This window comes from Spea bombifrons, chromosome 6, assembly GCF_027358695.1.
Source record: "Spea bombifrons isolate aSpeBom1 chromosome 6, aSpeBom1.2.pri, whole genome shotgun sequence".
Classification (NCBI taxonomy): domain Eukaryota; kingdom Metazoa; phylum Chordata; class Amphibia; order Anura; family Pelobatidae; genus Spea; species Spea bombifrons.
In genome coordinates, this window is record NC_071092.1 from 44,043,842 (window position 1) to 44,062,171 (window position 18,330).

Sequence of the window (18,330 nt, forward strand, 5' to 3'; positions counted from 1 at the left end):
CTGTCCTGGTAAGGTTTATCCTTTAATCCATAAACCATTTTAGTAGCCCTTCTCTGCAACATTTCTATATCCTTCTGGAGATCCGGTCTCCAGTACTGTACACAATACTCCATATTTAATGTTCTGCTGCCACATAATATATATATAATATTTGTATCTTTGGGGATATGTTCAGCTCTCACTCCGATTTTAATTTATCTGCAGAGTCAACGCCAGTTCTACTGACCACTGAACCAAACAGCACCATATCAACAACAGCCGGAACTACAACAACTAGCGACCTCACTCCAAATACTACTATACAACCCACTAGTAACAACACAGCCGAAACAATTACAACACCCACTAGTGGCCTTACCTCAGAAAACACTACATCGCCGACTAGTGGCAACACATCGGAAGCCAGTCCAACACCCACTAGTGCCCTTACCTCAGGAAACACTACACCACCCACTAGTGGCAATACATCGGAAGCCAGTCCAACACCCACTAGTCCCCTTACCTCAGGAAACACTACACCGCCCACTAGTGGCAACACATCGGAAGCCAGTCCAACACCCACTAGTCCCATTGCCTCAGGAAACACTACACCGCCCACTAGTGGCAACACATCGGAAGCCAGTCCAACACCCACTAGTCCCCTTACCTCAGGAAACACTACACCACCCACTAGTGGCAATACATCGGAAGCCAGTCCAACACCCACTAGTCCCCTTACCTCAGGAAACACTACACCGCCCACTAGTGGCAACACATCGGAAGCCAGTCCAACACCCACTAGTCCCCTTACCTCAGGAAACACTACACCGCCCACTAGTGGCAACACATCGGAAGCCAGTCCAACACCCACTAGTCCCCTTACCTCAGGAAACACTACACCGCCCACTAGTGGCAATACATCGGAAGCCAGTCCAACACCCACGAGTGACCTAACCTCAGGAACTACTACATCAGGCACTAGTAACAACACATCTAGAACCTCTGCAATACCAGCCACTGGAGTCCAGACATCAGGGTCCGCTACCAGCGTCACATCAGGAACAGCTATCGGATCTGGAGCAAGATCTACCACCACTACTACTACTACCACCGCTACTACTACTACTACAACAACCACATCTCAGGGACCACAGCCAGCTGGGGGTATGTATTTTTCCGTTGCCTATATTATCAGTAGTCAACCTCCATCTAGAAATGTCTTGACCGTTCACCAGTTTGGGATAATGGAGAAGAAAGTTCAGTATCTTTCCCACTCAGGTCACCCACCAGCGTCGCATCCTGATTTTTTAAGGACGGTCCCGGGTTTTTGGACACTTTTCCGCCGTCCCAGTAGCTGCCCCACTGATCTCCCAAATCTGGGGACCGCTCACCGCTCCTCCCTGCATTTTCTTAGTGCTGCACATGAGTATTACTTATATATCAGCAAATATACAGAAATAATTATTTCACCTCTAATTATAACATTTTCTGTTATTTCCTCAAGGTGCTTCCGGAGAAGATGACTCCATGCCGTCTTACATAATCGCCCTAATTGTTATGTTTGTCGTGATACTGGTCTTGATTCCATTATTGTTGATTTTAGTAAGTACTTTATTATTTTCCAAATACATACACACACACACCCAGAAATTATATATATATATATATATATATATATATATATATATATATATATATATTTAAACACATTCCTGGACGTTTAGGTCTATTTTCTTTAATAGGCTATTTAGTCAAACCATTAATTACACTTTCATATAAAACTTAGCAGATCTGTCACGTTGTTCATTCATTCAAGATTTTAATCACAGAAAAATAAAGAAACTCCTAGAAAGCATTCAGTTGCTATGACAACAACCTATCAGCGCCTGCTTTTGTGTCAATTAAATCTGGTAACAATTGTTTGTGACTCTTCATTTTTTTTTTCTAGTGTTTCGTGACCGGCTTCTGGAGAAGGCTTGTTGATGAGACAACTGCGTGAGACAGCACTTTGTGGGTCTAGTCGGAATGTAAGTATAGAACCAAACCCAGTGATATAATTGGCATTTATTAACTCATTCCTGGGGATATCGCTGGATCTGTGTTCTCAAGCAATAGTAAAAATATTTTGCCCTACTGTTCTTGCCACTTTTGGAAGCAACGCTAAAAGTCTTCAATTGCGATGTAAAGATCTCTCGTCACATTATTTAGGATCGATGGAATTTCATCAAATTTCATTCTTTTCAGTTTATTTTTTTATATTTTGGGAACAAAAAAGTTCACTTGATGAGGTTGGGTGAGAACGTCAGATGTGTTACCGCTGGAATGTTTTGGGATTTTTGGGTCATTGTCATGGGCCACCTCGTCATCCCCAGTCCAGTCCTGGCTTAAGACGTAGGAGCGTAGCTTTTAACCTATAGATGTTTCTAGCCAAGTGGCTAGCAAATGTATAGGCAAAACTTTATTTAAAATCTTAACCTGCCCCTCCATAGTTAGTGATGGAATTTGTAAAATAGTGTATCCACCGTCTGCTCAGGATTATTGTAACATTAATATTACACTTTATTCCTAACAATTGCTCCTTTGTCTCATTTACTTTTTTTAGGCTGTCTGAAAGGTGTCTGAAACAAATCGAACCCAGAAAAATAAAGTGTAACGAAGAAGATTGTTTGTGGATTTGGGAAGAATAACAGATCTGTGAAGCTATATTGGAAAGTCTTTTACTAGAAGTTTTGAGATCTAACGATGAGGTCATCAGAATAGCTCTACTATATTATCTCTGGATGGAAGACAAATAATAAAGGGGAAAAAAGCTAAGGCTTCTCTGAACTTTGGGGCTCACATTGAATTGTAAGACTGTCTCTGTGTTTAATCCTATTTTAGAATATTTATACTAATAAAGCATATTTATAGTTCAATTGAACATATTTTTTTTTTTTTTTATCAAAGACATTGAATAATGTAAACTCTTGTTAAGCCTTAATGGTTATTATTTTGTCCTTACCTGTGAATAAGATGTTTGCACTAAAATGCTAAAATGAGGGTTGGTAGGAGAGCTTGCACTTCACTATTCGTTGTGAAGGACCCATGTTGGCAGGTTTCTCCGGTAGAAAGACTGAGCTGGCCCTATGTAATCATACCTGGGACAAGGCCACCCAAGGTCTACCTGCAGCAGAAGCTCACCCAGTTTGGACCTTCACTACATATCATGAAGTCAAGGAGTGAGAACCACAACTCACCTGCACGCTCCCCCCCCAGCTCCCCTTTATTGTGTTCAGTAATTTGATCAAAAGAATAGAGGGCCATCCCTGATTGCATCCAGTAATGTAGGAGAAACATTTCTAACAGGTAACTTGTTCATCGTGAGCTATGGTTTCTACGTCGTGATTGTCACTGAGAATAAACATCCCGTCACATTCAATATGTGGCACCGTAACCATAATGTTCTTCTTGTTACCTTTCTCCATGACTTGGGTGCACCGGACAGGAGATGATATCTCAGCTTGATAACGTATGTATGATTTGTGTCACTAAATTATTGGAAATAAAAGTTCTGTAATCAATCAACATTATTGTATGTGGATTCTTACTAGACTAACCTCACGGGCTTCTATGAAGAGACGACCAAGAACATTAGAGGAACAGATTTACTAAACTTTGTAAGCACCTGATGTGGTGACAACAGTTAAACATGGCGTCCAACATTTTCAAATATATATATAAATATATATATCATTCTAACATGAAAAGTATATTTTATATATAGTAGTCATGGGATACAATAAGAAGACTAATACTTTTTTGCGGTAGCACCAGAATAAAACCAGTTAATTCATTGTATCTGTTTAAAACTATGAGGATCCAAATACAAAGTGGAGCATCTCGGAAAGGCTGGGCTTCATCAACAAAAATGTTTTCAATGTCACAAACTATTTCACCATTATAATGGCTGAAATGTTCAGTTTTTACCACCAGACGGCGACGTTGCACAACATCTACAGGTCTGGAGTTGTAGCTGAAGTTGCTGTTCCAGGCTAGATATTAAAGCGGCCCGACGCTTCCTATAAGTAGGAAGCATATGTAGATACTCTGTGAATAACCACCTGTGAAGACTTTAGTATGCATTCTTCTAATATAAAATAGGGATAAAAAAAAAACATCTACCAGAACAGACCCTCAACGCGACGGTCACCGAGCCAGCGCTGGAGCTGTCTGGCGGTATGTATATCATGGTAGACTTTTGCATTCAGATTCGTACAAATGTTTTAATTTTAACAAAATTTGTCAATTTCGTTAATTTGTTCAAACGAGGAAACAAACTAAAAATTAAGTAGAGGGCTTAAATGTTGTTTTTTTTTTTTTACTCACGCTCTCTCATACTCACGCTCGCTCACACTTTAACGCTCTCTATCAACCTGTCCCTTTATTCTTCGAAATCTGTCCCCATCTCCTTTTCCGCAGCCCCACTTCTTCTCTTGCCTCTTCTTTGTTCTTCTGTCTTCATTCTTCATCCGCTTCTTTACTCCATTAGCCAGGCTGCATCAGGCCCCCGCACCACCGCACACCCTCTCCCTCGATTGGTGGAATGTGGAAGAGGGTAAGCCCGTGGTGCGCGCCATGGCTCGGCCCTTTCGCACAAGTACTCCAAGCGGCCAGAATAACGCTGATGGATTCCCACACACACACACACACACACACATATATACATATATATACTAATATTATAATATTAAAATATTCATATGACTGGCGTATTAGTTCTTGGATATATAAATGGGGAGTGGAGGGATTGAGAGGTAACCGTATCACATGAAGTTCTCACACATGTTGTTGGTGATAACAATGACCAGATGCAGTGCTGGAAAATATTTATATTACAGCTTTTGATGAATAACAAACAATGGAAATACAGTTTTCTGTTCTTAAGGAAATGAATCATACAATTACAATACCCCTCCCAAAACAGACTGAAAAAACACACTCGGGGTTGTGGAGTTGGCTGTAAAACACGTTAATGGTACTCATAGCTGGCAACATTACTGAGAAAACCACTGCACCGGAGCATATAGATATATATATAAAATAACAGATGGAATAAGTATCTTGTGATAATACCTTTTTTATTGGACTAACAGAATTTTGGAATGTCGAGCTTTCGGAGCTCTTCTCCCTTTCTCAAGTCTAAAACATTTCTGAGCAAAACGACACATAGAATTCAATGTTGTGTGGCAGGGGAGGGGGGGCTTACTACCCAGATCTGATAAGGGAGGGTGACATGTTGTAAAAGTATGTGTCCCTCCAGAGGGTCATAAATGTTCTGCGTAGGGAATTTTGAGGGGGGGTTTAGCCCCTGGACATGTCCTGCCGCACCCGATGTGTTACAGATTTAAATAAGTTTCGGCCTGGGGGGCAGGTAAAGGTACATGGCCCCCTCAGGGGCATATGCATGGCAAGGAGTAGCAGATTGGCAAATCGGGGAAACTTGGTGCAGGTATCTGCAGAGACAAAGACAGATTCCATTATGAGCATAAGTGACGGCAGAGTCAGCTTCCTGTTTCCTGTCATGTGACAGGATCGGCCAGTAAGAAGTTCCTTCTGTAGTCTCAACATTTCAAATAGACACTTTATTTTAGGGGTGTGGTTAGAGGTGTGGCTTTGGGTGTGGCTATTCTGAGATGGGTTATTAATGGCGGAAAGAGGAATTGTTTACATTTTATATTTTGGTTAAAATTCCAAACTCCAACACCACACTGATGTGATCCTTTACGGCAATGCTAATGAAGTCCCTTCCCCACAGATCTTGGTCTTAATCACCCTGGCCTATCACCAACTGGGGGTCTTATATATGATCACAGTAGTGTAGGATAGGAAGGAGTCCAGGAAGGAGTCCATGGCTCCAGACCATGTGGCCCTGAGAATCTGCCCCTGAGATTGGGGCAAAAACCCTGAGATTGAGTCCAACCATGAGTGTTCCTAGGTATGATAATGAGCATTTTGCGTGTTGGTCCAGAACAGCTGTATCAAACAGCCTGTTACTGAACCAAAAAATTGAAACTTCATTTTAAAAGTTATAGTATTATAAAAGAAGGGAAGAAATATCGTTTAAGAAGGAACGGCAAAGATTGCGATAATTTCAAGCAAAACTTGCTTGTCTTGTCAGAGTGGTTTCGAGATTTTTTATTTACAGGTGTAAAGTTTGTGTGGTTTCATGCATTCAAATCCTTCTTTTCCTCTTTTCTCCCCTGATGCCCCTATTTTCTAGGAGCTCAGAATGTTTGCGGGATATGAGGGTATCGCAGGGTTCTACAGCCCTAAAAGCCCCGATAATGTGTATAGAAAAACAGCAGGAAATGAAGGGACATCCATTGGCCATACCTGGGAACTTTATGACTCCAGCTACCTGGCCCCCACCTTACGGGATGCGGACAGGAAGCCCCGCTGATGTCAATGGGTGGTTCTGCTGATGTCAATGGGCGGTTCTGCTGATGTCAGTGGGTGGGTCTGCTGTCAGTGGACGGGTCTGCTGATGTGGTTAAGGCGGTCCCGCTGTTGACAAGGCCTATTAAAAAAGGCAGAGCCTTTGCACACACCCTCTTCCCTAATTGGAGAGAGAGAGAATTTCTTGGAGATTTGGGACCCCCCTGATGGGTCCATGGCCCGCGCCCCCCCCTCAAGTACGCCACTGCTTAAAGTGTCAGTGCCGATCTTACCCTTACGTTACTACTAAAAAAAGAAAAAGCAGATAATTTTTTATGCATTTTAAACTTTTCAATTTAGAGTTGTTCGAACAACAAGGGCAGGGCTAGCTAGTGTTTTTACAATAATTATATGTTTGTGAGAAGATTTATTTTCTCATTAGAGGTAACAAGTGATTATCGCAGTTATCATCCGTCTTAATGTTGTCACGGTATCATTATAGATGCGCTACAATCTGCTGTGTAAAAAAAAAAGGAGTGGCGTTGACGGAATGCCAGACACATATTCATGGAAAGGTGCGGTAAAACAGAAATATAAAAGTATGCGACCAAGTGAGGGTGTAGCCAGAAGAACCTCGTAAACCTCATTAGTATATTTCCCTCTGTCTCATTAATGTATATTTTGGCATGACTGGTCACGTTAAGAAGCTCCGGCCAATAGATATCTCTGCCAAAGATACCATGAAGATGTGGAGAGCCACCTCCCTCAGTAACCGGTATTGCCGTGAAGGATAAGATCGTGTTCCACTTTCTTTGTGTGTTGACAGCGGTCATGGGTTGGTAGATCATTCATTAGAGCACTGTGGCCCCCTCCCCCACAAGCTTAGGGCCCCTAGCGTACCCTGGGAACTCTCCAGGTTTTCCCCAGAGACTCTGAGTGAAGCGCCGCGTCTTAGCGTCGCTATGGGTCGCTGGAGACGTGTTGCGGCTTACCCGCCGCCCACTTGCCTGCCAAGCAACAATTTTTTCCGTCAACTGACACCAGCGGGACCGCCCACCGACATCAGCAGGGCCACCCATCAGCAGGGGCCGCCTACCCGCATCCAGCAGAGTGAGGGCTCTGGGTAGCCAGAACATGAAGGTTCTCATGTATGGGCCCTAGGCACATGCCTAGTGTGCCTAATGGATAATCCACCAATGAAGGGGCCATCAGTGGCTCGCTTTCCATTCCAATGCCATAGCTAAATGTCGTTCTGAACAACAGTTCATCATACCTAAGAACTGTCAGGGATTGTACCCGAGTCTGAGGTTTTTACCCCAATCTGAGGCTGAAGGGGCAGACCCTCAGAGTCACACAGTCTTGGCGCTTCATGTTGTGTTTGGACTTTATGTGTGGAGACCAGATGGTTCCAATAATGTTCCTTATAAAAACCATGACATTTCAGGAGATGAAGATATTGGGAATTAAGAGGACACTCCAGCCACTTTAAGGCATACGATATCTACGTGGTCCTTTTATAATTGTCATGTCTGTCACGAACGCACTCTACTCCAAGACCTTTTGGCACCACATGCACCACATGCCTGTACAATCAAATTAACCCCTCTCATACTGAAATTGGCCATACCATCTCTACCAGGTAGCAAGTCCATGTATGCACTACACAAGTTGGTGTGACACCTCCCCCAAATAAGATGGTGGCCCAGAGATTAAGCCACAATCTTATCTCTGCGCCTACCTACTCTTTCCCTGGGTAACAGTTTCCGGCTAAGATAAAGTATTTCTTTGGGAAAACCCACCCTGCAGAAGGTACTTTTCAAAGCATCGGCTACGATGTCTGCTCTGTTACAGGATAAGGCCATGGTCTCAAGGTACCCAGGGGCATAGCCCATCCCCTTAGTAACAGATTGGTTCTCCATGCGGCTCGGTATAGCTACAAGCCCCAACAAATCTACTTGATGGGTAGCTAGGGTGTCTCGCCCTGGCTTCCCAAACCATGTAGGCCCTTCGTAAGGGATAACAGAATGGTCACCGGTTTTACCCTCTCCCTTGTGTCCTGACTTCGTAGTCCCACAGAATACGGGCACAGGTGCACAAAAGCCCTCTCTTTGTCCCCTATTCTGCTGCCAGGTTACCACAGCTATGATTGAAACATCTGTCACTCCACCTGTTCCACTCCAAGGATGCATACATACAGGACCCTGGGAACCAGCTAATCCTGACACAGAGGAACATTCACTCACCCTCTGCCCTTCTTCACAGGGTGGCCCCCTCACATTTTCACACAGCACCTCAAACATTCCTGGTTCTGGCACAGATTCAATCTGCCCTTCCTCCCAGTGATGCGAAACCTCCACATTCTCACATGGCACCTCAGACATCCCTGGTTCTGGCACAGATTCAATCTGCCCTCCCTCCCAGGGATGCGAAACCTTCACATTCTCCCACGGCACCTCAGGCATCCCTGGTTCTGGCACAGATTCGCTCTGCCCTCCCTCCCAGTGATGCAAAATCTTCAAATTCTCAAACGGCACCTCAAACATTCTGGGATCTGGCACAGACGGACATTCACTCGTTCTCTGCCCTTCTTCACAGTCGGGTGGTCCTCTCACACTTTCACAAAACACCTCAGACATTCCTGGTTCTGGCACAGATTCAATCTGCCCTTCCTCCCAGTGATGCGAAACCTTCACATTCTCACACGGCACCTCAGACACCCCTGGTTCTGGCACAGATTCGCTCTGCCCTCCCTCCCAGTGATGCGAAACCTCCACATTCTCACACGGCACCTCAGACATCCCTGGTTCTGGCACAGATTCAATCTGCCCTCCCTTCCCCGCACTGTCAGGGTCTTGCCAGGAATAAAGTCCACAAAATAACGCTGCCACCACCAAGACAATTTAGAAACGGGGTGCCTTGGTACCCCAAATGAATCAGACTTAGAAACCCACAGAATATTTTAACACAATAATTACGTGATTTAAAATTACTAATAAAATAGTCTAATCAGGTAACGTGAGTCTTTACCAGACAAAGGCAGAACTTAATAAAGGAATATTTATTATGAACAAAAAATCACAGTGCATACACAAAAAGATGATAAACAGATTATTTACACCAACAGATAAAAATAAAAAGGAGAAAATTACAGAAAACCTAACTACTCACTGAATGGTCAAGTAACAGTTTTTCTGTCCGTAGGGCTCCGGCAAGGAAAGATGGCAACTTACTCAAAATTAGATCTTGGCCCCTAGTAAGCACACTGACCAATCTTCTTTCACTAACTTTATACTCTTTCCCAGTTCATCTCGAGTTTCCAAGCCGGCCCAGAGGTGGTATAAGCGGAGGGAAGGTGTACCATAAGTGACCTCCCCCTTGAGTAGTGGAAACATATCAGTCAAAATAACTTATTTTCATTTTATCGTCCCTCCTGTGCTCGCCACGGCCATAATTCATGCATTTATGAATTTCCTGTAAATTGTGAAGTCCATAGATATGTCACACTTGCTACATATGACTGACCATCATAGACTTCACAATTCCTTCCAAACCGTTTACGTATGTTTGTACTCTTTTTGTAGGCTGCGCTTCCCCGTTCTAGGTATGCACACAAGGAGGTATGATAATGAATATATGAGTTATTATTGAAATGTGTTGGATATGACCTGGATATGAGATGGTTTTCCTGACTGCTAGTGGTCACTTAGCATATCAAAGAATCCAGTATCTATGAGGGGAAACAGGCATATGGTCGTCTACATTTGAACCTAGACAAAACGGCAGCTCCACTGCAGGACCTAACACCCCGTAGAAGGCCCCGGTTGGAGTCCGAGACCTTTTGGCACCACATGCCTGTACAATCAAATTAACCCCTCTCATACTGAAATTGGCCATACCATCTCTACCAGGTAGCAAGTCCATGTATGTACTACACAAGTTGGTCTGACAATGTCGGCTCCCTTGCAAATGCAGACATCTCCAGCCGGGGGGATCCTGAGGACATCTCCTGCAGACATCTCAGGCCGGGGGCTCTAATGAGACCTTCAAGCAGCCAATCTGGATTTCCATGATTATTTCTCTCCATTAGGTTCTCTCTCGTTATTAAGTTGTTGATTGGTTCCGGCATTCTTTTAAGGGTTGCAGAGGAGAAGGAAGTTGATTAGATAATACTGGCTCTGCCACAGGCTGCTGCCAGTCTAGGGTTCCACGAGGTTAACGTTTAAACTAAGTATCACCAAACAATGATTGGTAACCAGAAAAATGCAAGTTATAGTTATTGTTAATTAACACATTTAATCATGCTAAAAGCCGTGACAGCAACAGTTTCTCTTCAAATAGAGAGGCGCAGAAGTGCCTAAAAAAAAAAAAAAAAAAAAAAAAAGTGCTACGGTGACTATTTTTGCATCACGGGGCACGTTATACTTTAATGACAGATTAGCATCATTAGGCCACCCAAAAAATGTTAAATAGGTCCTGTTAGAAATAATAACGGGAACTTTTTAATTTTAGATGATTTAACAAGCAATGTACAAATACAACGATCCTAAAACAAGCTGTATATAATTGCAAATCATTTAATTCGCTTCTTTCTAGTCCCTGAGTTCTAAACATTAAAGGTCGCCATATTTCTGTAGTCCGGGATTCAACACGTAAACTGATTTGAGTCTCTTGTGTTTAGAACTCGACACACACACAGCTGGTCATTTTGAATGAAGCATCTTCAAGGGATGGGCCTACTTCAGCCAATAGGAATAAGGCATTCTTAGGCTTTGCGTCGTTGGCACGGTAACTAACGATGGATGCGGCCAATCAGCGTGGCCCTGGGGTTTAAATAGTTGCAGGTTTGGTTTGTGACCGTTACGGGCTAGAGCTCTTTCTCTGTGTTGGTGGTTGATCGTACCGGCGTGGCTGGCACAGTGGTGAGTGGGGCTTCCGTGCTCCCGGTTATAGTAACGTATGGATTCGTTAAGGCACCGTGACTCCTTTAACCGGGCCTGTGTTCGGGACTTGCTATTAAGTGCGCTCAATGCATGTTTCACACGGAGGGAGCCGGTTCACCGCTCTGCTTAATCTCTTTGCTGTATTCCCGCGGCGATCACTGTTTACAACGTCTTGGGGCTGTATTATATTCCCCCTAAAGAGGTTCCGCGGTGGCTTTTGTTGCGGTGGGCGATAGCTTCTAAAAGCTCACATATGAACCGTAAGGGGTGTCATGTGTTTCATATGTAACATGGAATCTGATGGCCCGCTGCTCTAAAGACCTTAATCAGTTGTTGGTCTCAGATTTAGGAGCCATACGCCTATCCCATGCATGTTTAAATCCCCTCACTGTATTACCCTCTACCACTTCTGCTGGGAGGCTGTTCCCTTACCTGCCACCACTTTCAGTAAACCTCCTTGCGTTACACCCTAGTCTTAGATCGTGGCGGTTAGTAGTTTGGGGACTTTATAAATACATGGGGTATGCTGGAGGCTAAACCTGGGGCTGAATGAGGTTCTATAGCAGGAAGACATTGGACAAATGGCTATTAAAGTACTCCCTCTTTGTTAAAGCTGAATTGGATCCACTTGGTGATCTCATATAAAAAGTTTTTAAAATTCAGCGAATGTCTGTCTATAGGAGGAAAGGACAGAGGTGACGGGGCTTTCTAATGATTCATCTGCCAGATAATTCTATGTATTAAACAGTACTGTGTGGCAATGAAGACCCTCTATATTTATGTATGACTAGTTGGGGGGGGCTACATATACTTGTATAGGGTCCCTTGGCTTGGGGTATCTGGTGCTGGGTTATCGGTAACATTATATCTGCTGCCTCCGGGTCTCAATGTCTAGAAGACGTCCGAATGTCTCCTCTTTATTTAGGCTCTGTAACCAATGAAAGCGGAACCCTTGGGGTTCTTCCTGATGAGGTTAAGCTGTCGGGCTGTGTTTTTCTTAGCATGTGCTACTCTTTTTCCTCCCCACAGATTATTACATTATGGCTCAGTTCGTTTTTGAAAGTGACCTCAACAATATATTGAAACTGGACACTCCGATTACGAATGCTCCTCTGGCGAGATGGCAGCGGAAAGCGAAGGAGGGCGGCTGCTCTTCAGGCACTGCTTCTGCCAACACCAGCATCGTATCGCCCATGAAGGCATCCAATAGATCTCACAGCTCCAGCAAGACCCCGTCCAAAACCCCAGGTCTGTAGACCACCTTTGTGGCAGAAGCTGATGGATGTATCGCTGGCTGGTGACTTGTTTAGGTCTTGGGCTTTGCTGTAGACCTCAGTCTTATGGCCATCAAAGTCTTGCCCCCAACTCCGTGTTGCCGTGCTACTCGCTAGCTCGGGCACCTATGCTTCTTTTTCCTGGCTAACCTAACATTTTGTTGCAGGTAAATCCGGAGCAAAGATGCAGGTTACCCCCTCCAGAGCAGGCGGCGACCGCTTTATACCCAACCGCAGCACGATGCAGATGGATGTCGCCAGCTTCCTTCTCAGCAAAGAGAATGAGCCGGTAGACGGCTCTCCCACCAAAAAGGTATTGACCAATGTAACACAACGTGAAGAATTAATCTCTCGCCGCCTTAAGGTCTTTTGCCCAGATAGCCCTGCTTCCACCCAACTGAAAGACCTTATAATCCCCTTTCTGCTTATTGGAGGTCTGACAACTTTCAATTGTGTTCTAAAAGGAACAGTACAGTGTTAAATCATATGGTCCCATGGTAAAATGTTCATGGTGTCCCTCTTGCAGTGCATGGAAGGGGGTGTTTTGCAGAAATATACCCCCCCCCCATACCTTCTCACTATTTTCAGTGCAGGTGGTTTTATTCAGCCATATTAAAGTGGCAAACCTAGCTTAAATGTTTTGGAAAGAACAAAAATGACAAGCACAGAACTTCTCTACAATTCAACGTAGATGGCAGAGTCTCCAGTGAGACTCTGCTGCGCTTCTGCCAATTGCGTAATACTGAGCAATACACTGTCGTTGGCACCATATTCCAGTTCAGAATCTATTTCTACACCTTGTAAGGACAGGTTTACATCTGCGTGGTGTGACATGTTCTCCTAATGCTCTACCTCTTCTATCAGGAGCAGCAGAAAGCGTGGGCGAAGAACATCAATGGCTTTGATATGGAAGAGGCAAAAATTCTAAGGCTTGGTGGCAAACCTCAAAACGCCCCTGAAGGTTTGTATAGAACCCACGTGTGCTTTGAGGTGTAATAACCTCTTTATGGAATTATTTGTGAATAGACTGACATCCAACCATTTCCATCCTATTTCCAGGATACCAGAATAACTTGAAGGTGCTTTACAGCCAAAAGACCACTCCTGGCTCTAGTAAGAAAGCTGGCAGATACATTCCCTCCATGCCTGACAGAGTGCTCGATGCTCCAGATATCAGGAACGACTACTGTAAGTTGTAGCACGATGCAGCCTTTTTTCTCTTCTGTGAGTGAGAACACTTTGCTCACTCATGCTGTATATTCTGTTCTAGATTTGAATCTGATTGACTGGAGCTCGCACAACTTCCTCGCGGTTGCCCTCAATGACTCCGTGTATCTCTGGAACCATACTTCGGGTGATATTATACTGTTACTACAGATGGAACATCCTGAAGAATACATATCATCTGTGTCTTGGATCAAAGAAGGGAGTTATTTAGCTGTAGGCACCAGCAATGCTGAAGTCCAGGTGTGTTTTCAGTCTAAACATAACTAGTTTGGTTGGTCTATACCTTCAAGAGTTCATCCTAATTCTCACTCTTAACTCTTACTAGCTGTGGGATGTTCAACAACAGAAGCGTCTGCGTAACATGGTCAGCCACTCCTCTCGCGTTGGCTCTCTGGCCTGGAACAACCACATTGTATCCAGGTAAGGCAGTCCGATAGTCTTTAATTCTAACTTCTGGGTAGTTTTGAGTGATCTAGAACCTTGTTGCTGGGACACGGCATCAAGCCAGCAACACCAGTTTGTGAATCTTTGTGTTCAATGATGTTTAGCCAGCAGGCCTAGAACAGTCAACTGTTGTGGAGTCTGGCCTTCCTCAGCAAAGGCTATGATCATAAATGTTGTCATTGAAGCACTTGCAACCTTTTTAATTGACCCGAATGCAGTGTCTTACTTGACTTTGCTCTGGGTGGGTGTCTAAGGTCTATTGGCTAGTGGTGCTTAAGATAATTTTGCACTAGCCTGGGACAATTGTCTGTCTGTCCTTTACAATTGCTGCATTTGTTCTGGCTAAAAAGCAGTTTCCCATATTTCTTTCTAGTGGTTCTAGAACTGGTCATATTCATCACCATGATGTGAGGGTAGCTCAGCACCATGTAGCCACCCTCACAGGGCACACGCAGGAGGTCTGTGGCCTTAAGTGGTCCCCTGATGGACGCTATTTGGCCAGCGGTGCAAATGACAACTTGGTTAACGTCTGGCCTAGTGTCCAAGGAGACTCTGGAGAGTTTTCACCTGTGCAGACGTTTACTCAACATCAAGGGGCTGTTAAGGTGAGTTATCTCCCACATAAGGCTTCCATCTAGCTCTAGACTGCCTACTGTTCTTGGAGGACAAGAACATTCTTCTGCAACATCTGAGCTCCTCTGCTTTAAATCAGTTTGAGTGCTAAAGTTAGCAGGCTGGACCCTTAGACTTTTGCTCGATTTTTAATACTTTTTATTGGTCACAAAATTCCTTCTGACTTCATAAGAGCCAGTAACATGCACTTGGTTCTTAAATTTTCCTTCCCTACAGCTTAACTCCTACTTGCTGGAGAGTTTAAATGTTCTTGACTGAAGTGTGGGTTGAATCAATAACGACTCTGTATTTCAGGCGGTGGCTTGGTGCCCGTGGCAATCCAACGTGTTGGCAACTGGTGGGGGAACAAGCGACAGACACATTAGAATCTGGAATGTCTGTTCTGGAACGTGTTTAAACGCCGTCGATACTCACTCCCAGGTAATGCAGCTTAGAAGCATGACGGAAACGTCTCGGCAAACCTACCTCGTTGTTTAGCTCACTGTCCTTGTGTGATAAGACCAGTTAAACGGTAACATTGATAGTGATGACATGTTCCATATAGAATCAAGGGCTGGTGCTGGATTTGTAGGGGGATTACGCCAACAAAGCCCTTATCACAATTACAGAACAGCAATAGGATCAGTCGCTTTAAATGGGAAGCCGGTGCTGTGAACAGCATTGTATCTTAATATGAACCAAAATCTAATCTAATCGCACTAACCTTGTTCCAGTAGCCTTAATTGTCTAGAAACCTGGACACTGCTTTTTACTAAACGGTCAATTATAAAAATGTCTCTCTACAGGTTTGCGCAATATTGTGGTCCACAAACTATAAAGAACTAATCTCTGGCCACGGATTTGCCCAGAATCAGCTAGTGATTTGGAAATACCCCACGATGACACGGGTCACGGAGCTTAAAGGTAAGCTCTTTCATCGTTAAGAGATTCGGATAATTTTAGCTGAAAGCGAAGCTGGCTTTTGTCAGAATACTCCACCCAACTCTAACTTCTGTTTCTCCAGGTCACTCGGCGCGGGTGCTTAACCTGGCCATTAGCCCCGACGGCTGCACCGTGGCTTCGGCAGCGGCGGATGAAACCCTTCGCTTGTGGAAATGTTTTGAAGTGGATCCCGTCACAAAGAAAGAAAAGGAAAAGGCGCGTACCAACAAGAGCATCATTCACCAGAGCATCCGATAAAAGGAGCCCGCGTCCTGCGATTTTAAAATGCAATCTAATGTATAGGTTTATATATTGAAATAAATGGTTTATTAACTTGGGACGGCTGTGTATCTAAGTACTAGGCCTTCTCATAAAATGTGTTTTTATAATCTACTCCCTTTAAATGTTTTTTTGAATGCAACATGTATTTATTATTAACTAAACCTCGTTCACAACTTTACACGTAATTCCATTATCACATGTTCCTCCAGAATTACCCACTTGTATGATACCTTTCCAACGCATCATTTTGGGATGTGTTGCATTAAAGAGTTTTTATTATTTGGTTTGTTACGTCGTGTTCTTGCAGAATCAGACATTTAAAGCAGTTATTGGCAAAGAATCGCACTTGGTTGCGCTTGTCACCGGCTGCCTGATTGTTTTCAGTTGAATTTAGTACAGATTGGGTTGTTTAATGGTCTTTCCAACCATCCCCCCTCCCCGTAGAACTCCCTGGCAGATGCTTCTTTCGTTGGTTTATATATTTAATGCATTAATAGCCTTATTAAATGAGTCATAAGTTGAAGTGCTTGGACTTCCAGTATTGTCACGGATGCCAGCCCTACATTTATCTAACATTGAAGACCTGCATTTAGTGATTATGCTCTCAGTGCTGCTTCGATACAGGTGTCTCCAAGCGCCTTTTAATGTCAAGGTTTCCTTGACGGGTATTAAAGTAATTTAACGCGTTGGTTGAGTTGCTGTGTAGAACCTGTCTGGACTGTCACAGGGTTTAATATTTAAAGACTCGGTCAGTTCGGGAAGTTCCCAGGGATCTTGTGTCTCCTCTCACGTTGATGGGGGGGGGGGGATTTGGTTTAAAGGCTGTTACTTCTGCTATAGATCTCCTCTTTCCGTACGGCCGGAGATCCTCTACTTTTAACGAGTTGTTTCAAATCAGGCCAGGGTGTTTGCCGCGTGCTCCTTTGCTTTTAACTTAATTTCTGCACAGGTATTTTCTCGTTACCTTAAGCTTTTGTCTGAGGTCGGTGGAGTGGATACAGAATGCTTCTATGCTTTTACTGGGCTTACTCCTGCTGTTATAGTGGGAATGGGGTCCTATTAGCTGCTGAGAGATTGGCATTTTCCCATGAAATGATTTCACTGATTCTTTCCAGATTGAGGGATGCTAAATCACCTATGGGCAGTGTCTTGGATTCAGCAAGCTCCTGTTTTTGCACCTGTTCCTATTGCTGTGACAGACACAGAAAATGATGGCAGCAGATAATCATTCTATTTTTTTTTTTTTTTATATCTATCTTAGACTTATACCAATCCCATGCTTGCTTAAACTCTTTCACTGTATTTGCATCTACCACTTTTACTGGAAGGCTATTCAGTGGATCCACTACCCATTCCATTAAGGAATATTTCCTGATATTACTTTTAAACCTTTGCCCCTCTAGCTTATGGCGATGTCCTCTTGTTCTGGTAGTATTTCTCCTTTTAAATGAACTCTTCCTTTATCTTGTTGATTCCTTTTAAGTATTTAAAACTCGTATCCCTCATCTTTCTTCCAGGCTATATATGTTAAGATCCTTTACCCTGTCCTGGTAAAGTTTTTATTTATTTTTACTAAATCCTGTAATCCATGCACCAGCTGAGTAGCCCTTCTCTGAACTGGTACTAGAGGTTGTGAAATGTAACTTAAATAAGAGCAGCAGCCTTTTATGAAAGCGCAAGCATTCTCATATCATACATCGGGGTCATTGCTTCTACTTACGAGTATATGAGAGCCTAAACTATCTTCGTTACAAATACTCGGCCCCCTCGAAGTTTGCCCTCACAGCAGACTCGTGTAAAGCATCGCCTGGATTCGTGGGGCAGAACTGGGTGACTCCACCTTTTGTAGGACCTATAAAATGTATGTTATAAGCTTATGTCATAATAACAAATCTCCTGTAATATGTTAACTGGTACATGTATTTTTAAGATGGTTCATGTTTTGAACCAATCAGTGTGCAGCTTCTCAGCTCCTACCTTCTACACAACATGTCTGAAAATGTTAACTTAACACAAGCCCTGTTTTGGCCACCAGAGGTATCTCTGAGCGGCTGTTCCAATCATTTACTGATTAGGGAGAGAACCGAGCACAATATCTGCATAAAGACCCCAATCCCAGCTCATGGTGCCAGGTTCACCAACTTAAAACAAAAATTCAAAATTTGCTGGGTGCACCACATCTGCATTTGACAAAAGCAGCCATCTCCACATATTGG

At 43.6% G+C, this 18,330-nt stretch overlaps 1 protein-coding gene and 1 long non-coding RNA gene across 2 annotated transcripts; both read left to right on the top strand.

The window, feature by feature from the left end:
* The first annotated feature begins 1,114 nt into the window (after positions 1 to 1,114).
* Positions 1,115 to 1,971, top strand: LOC128499710 (uncharacterized). Its single transcript, XR_008354800.1, has 3 exons — positions 1,115 to 1,143; positions 1,484 to 1,581; positions 1,928 to 1,971. It is a non-coding gene; the product is annotated as an uncharacterized LOC128499710 (long non-coding RNA).
* A 9,272-nt stretch (positions 1,972 to 11,243) lies between these two features.
* CDC20 (cell division cycle 20) lies at positions 11,244 to 16,393 on the top strand. The gene is made up of 11 exons (XM_053468724.1): positions 11,244 to 11,312; positions 12,363 to 12,581; positions 12,775 to 12,920; positions 13,472 to 13,568; positions 13,667 to 13,795; positions 13,878 to 14,074; positions 14,160 to 14,254; positions 14,652 to 14,883; positions 15,206 to 15,331; positions 15,697 to 15,814; positions 15,915 to 16,393. Exons 2-11 carry the CDS (start codon positions 12,374 to 12,376, stop codon positions 16,088 to 16,090), a joined length of 1,524 nt encoding a protein of 507 aa, XP_053324699.1. The 5' UTR covers positions 11,244 to 11,312; positions 12,363 to 12,373; the 3' UTR covers positions 16,091 to 16,393.
* The last annotated feature ends 1,937 nt before the right edge of the window (positions 16,394 to 18,330 follow it).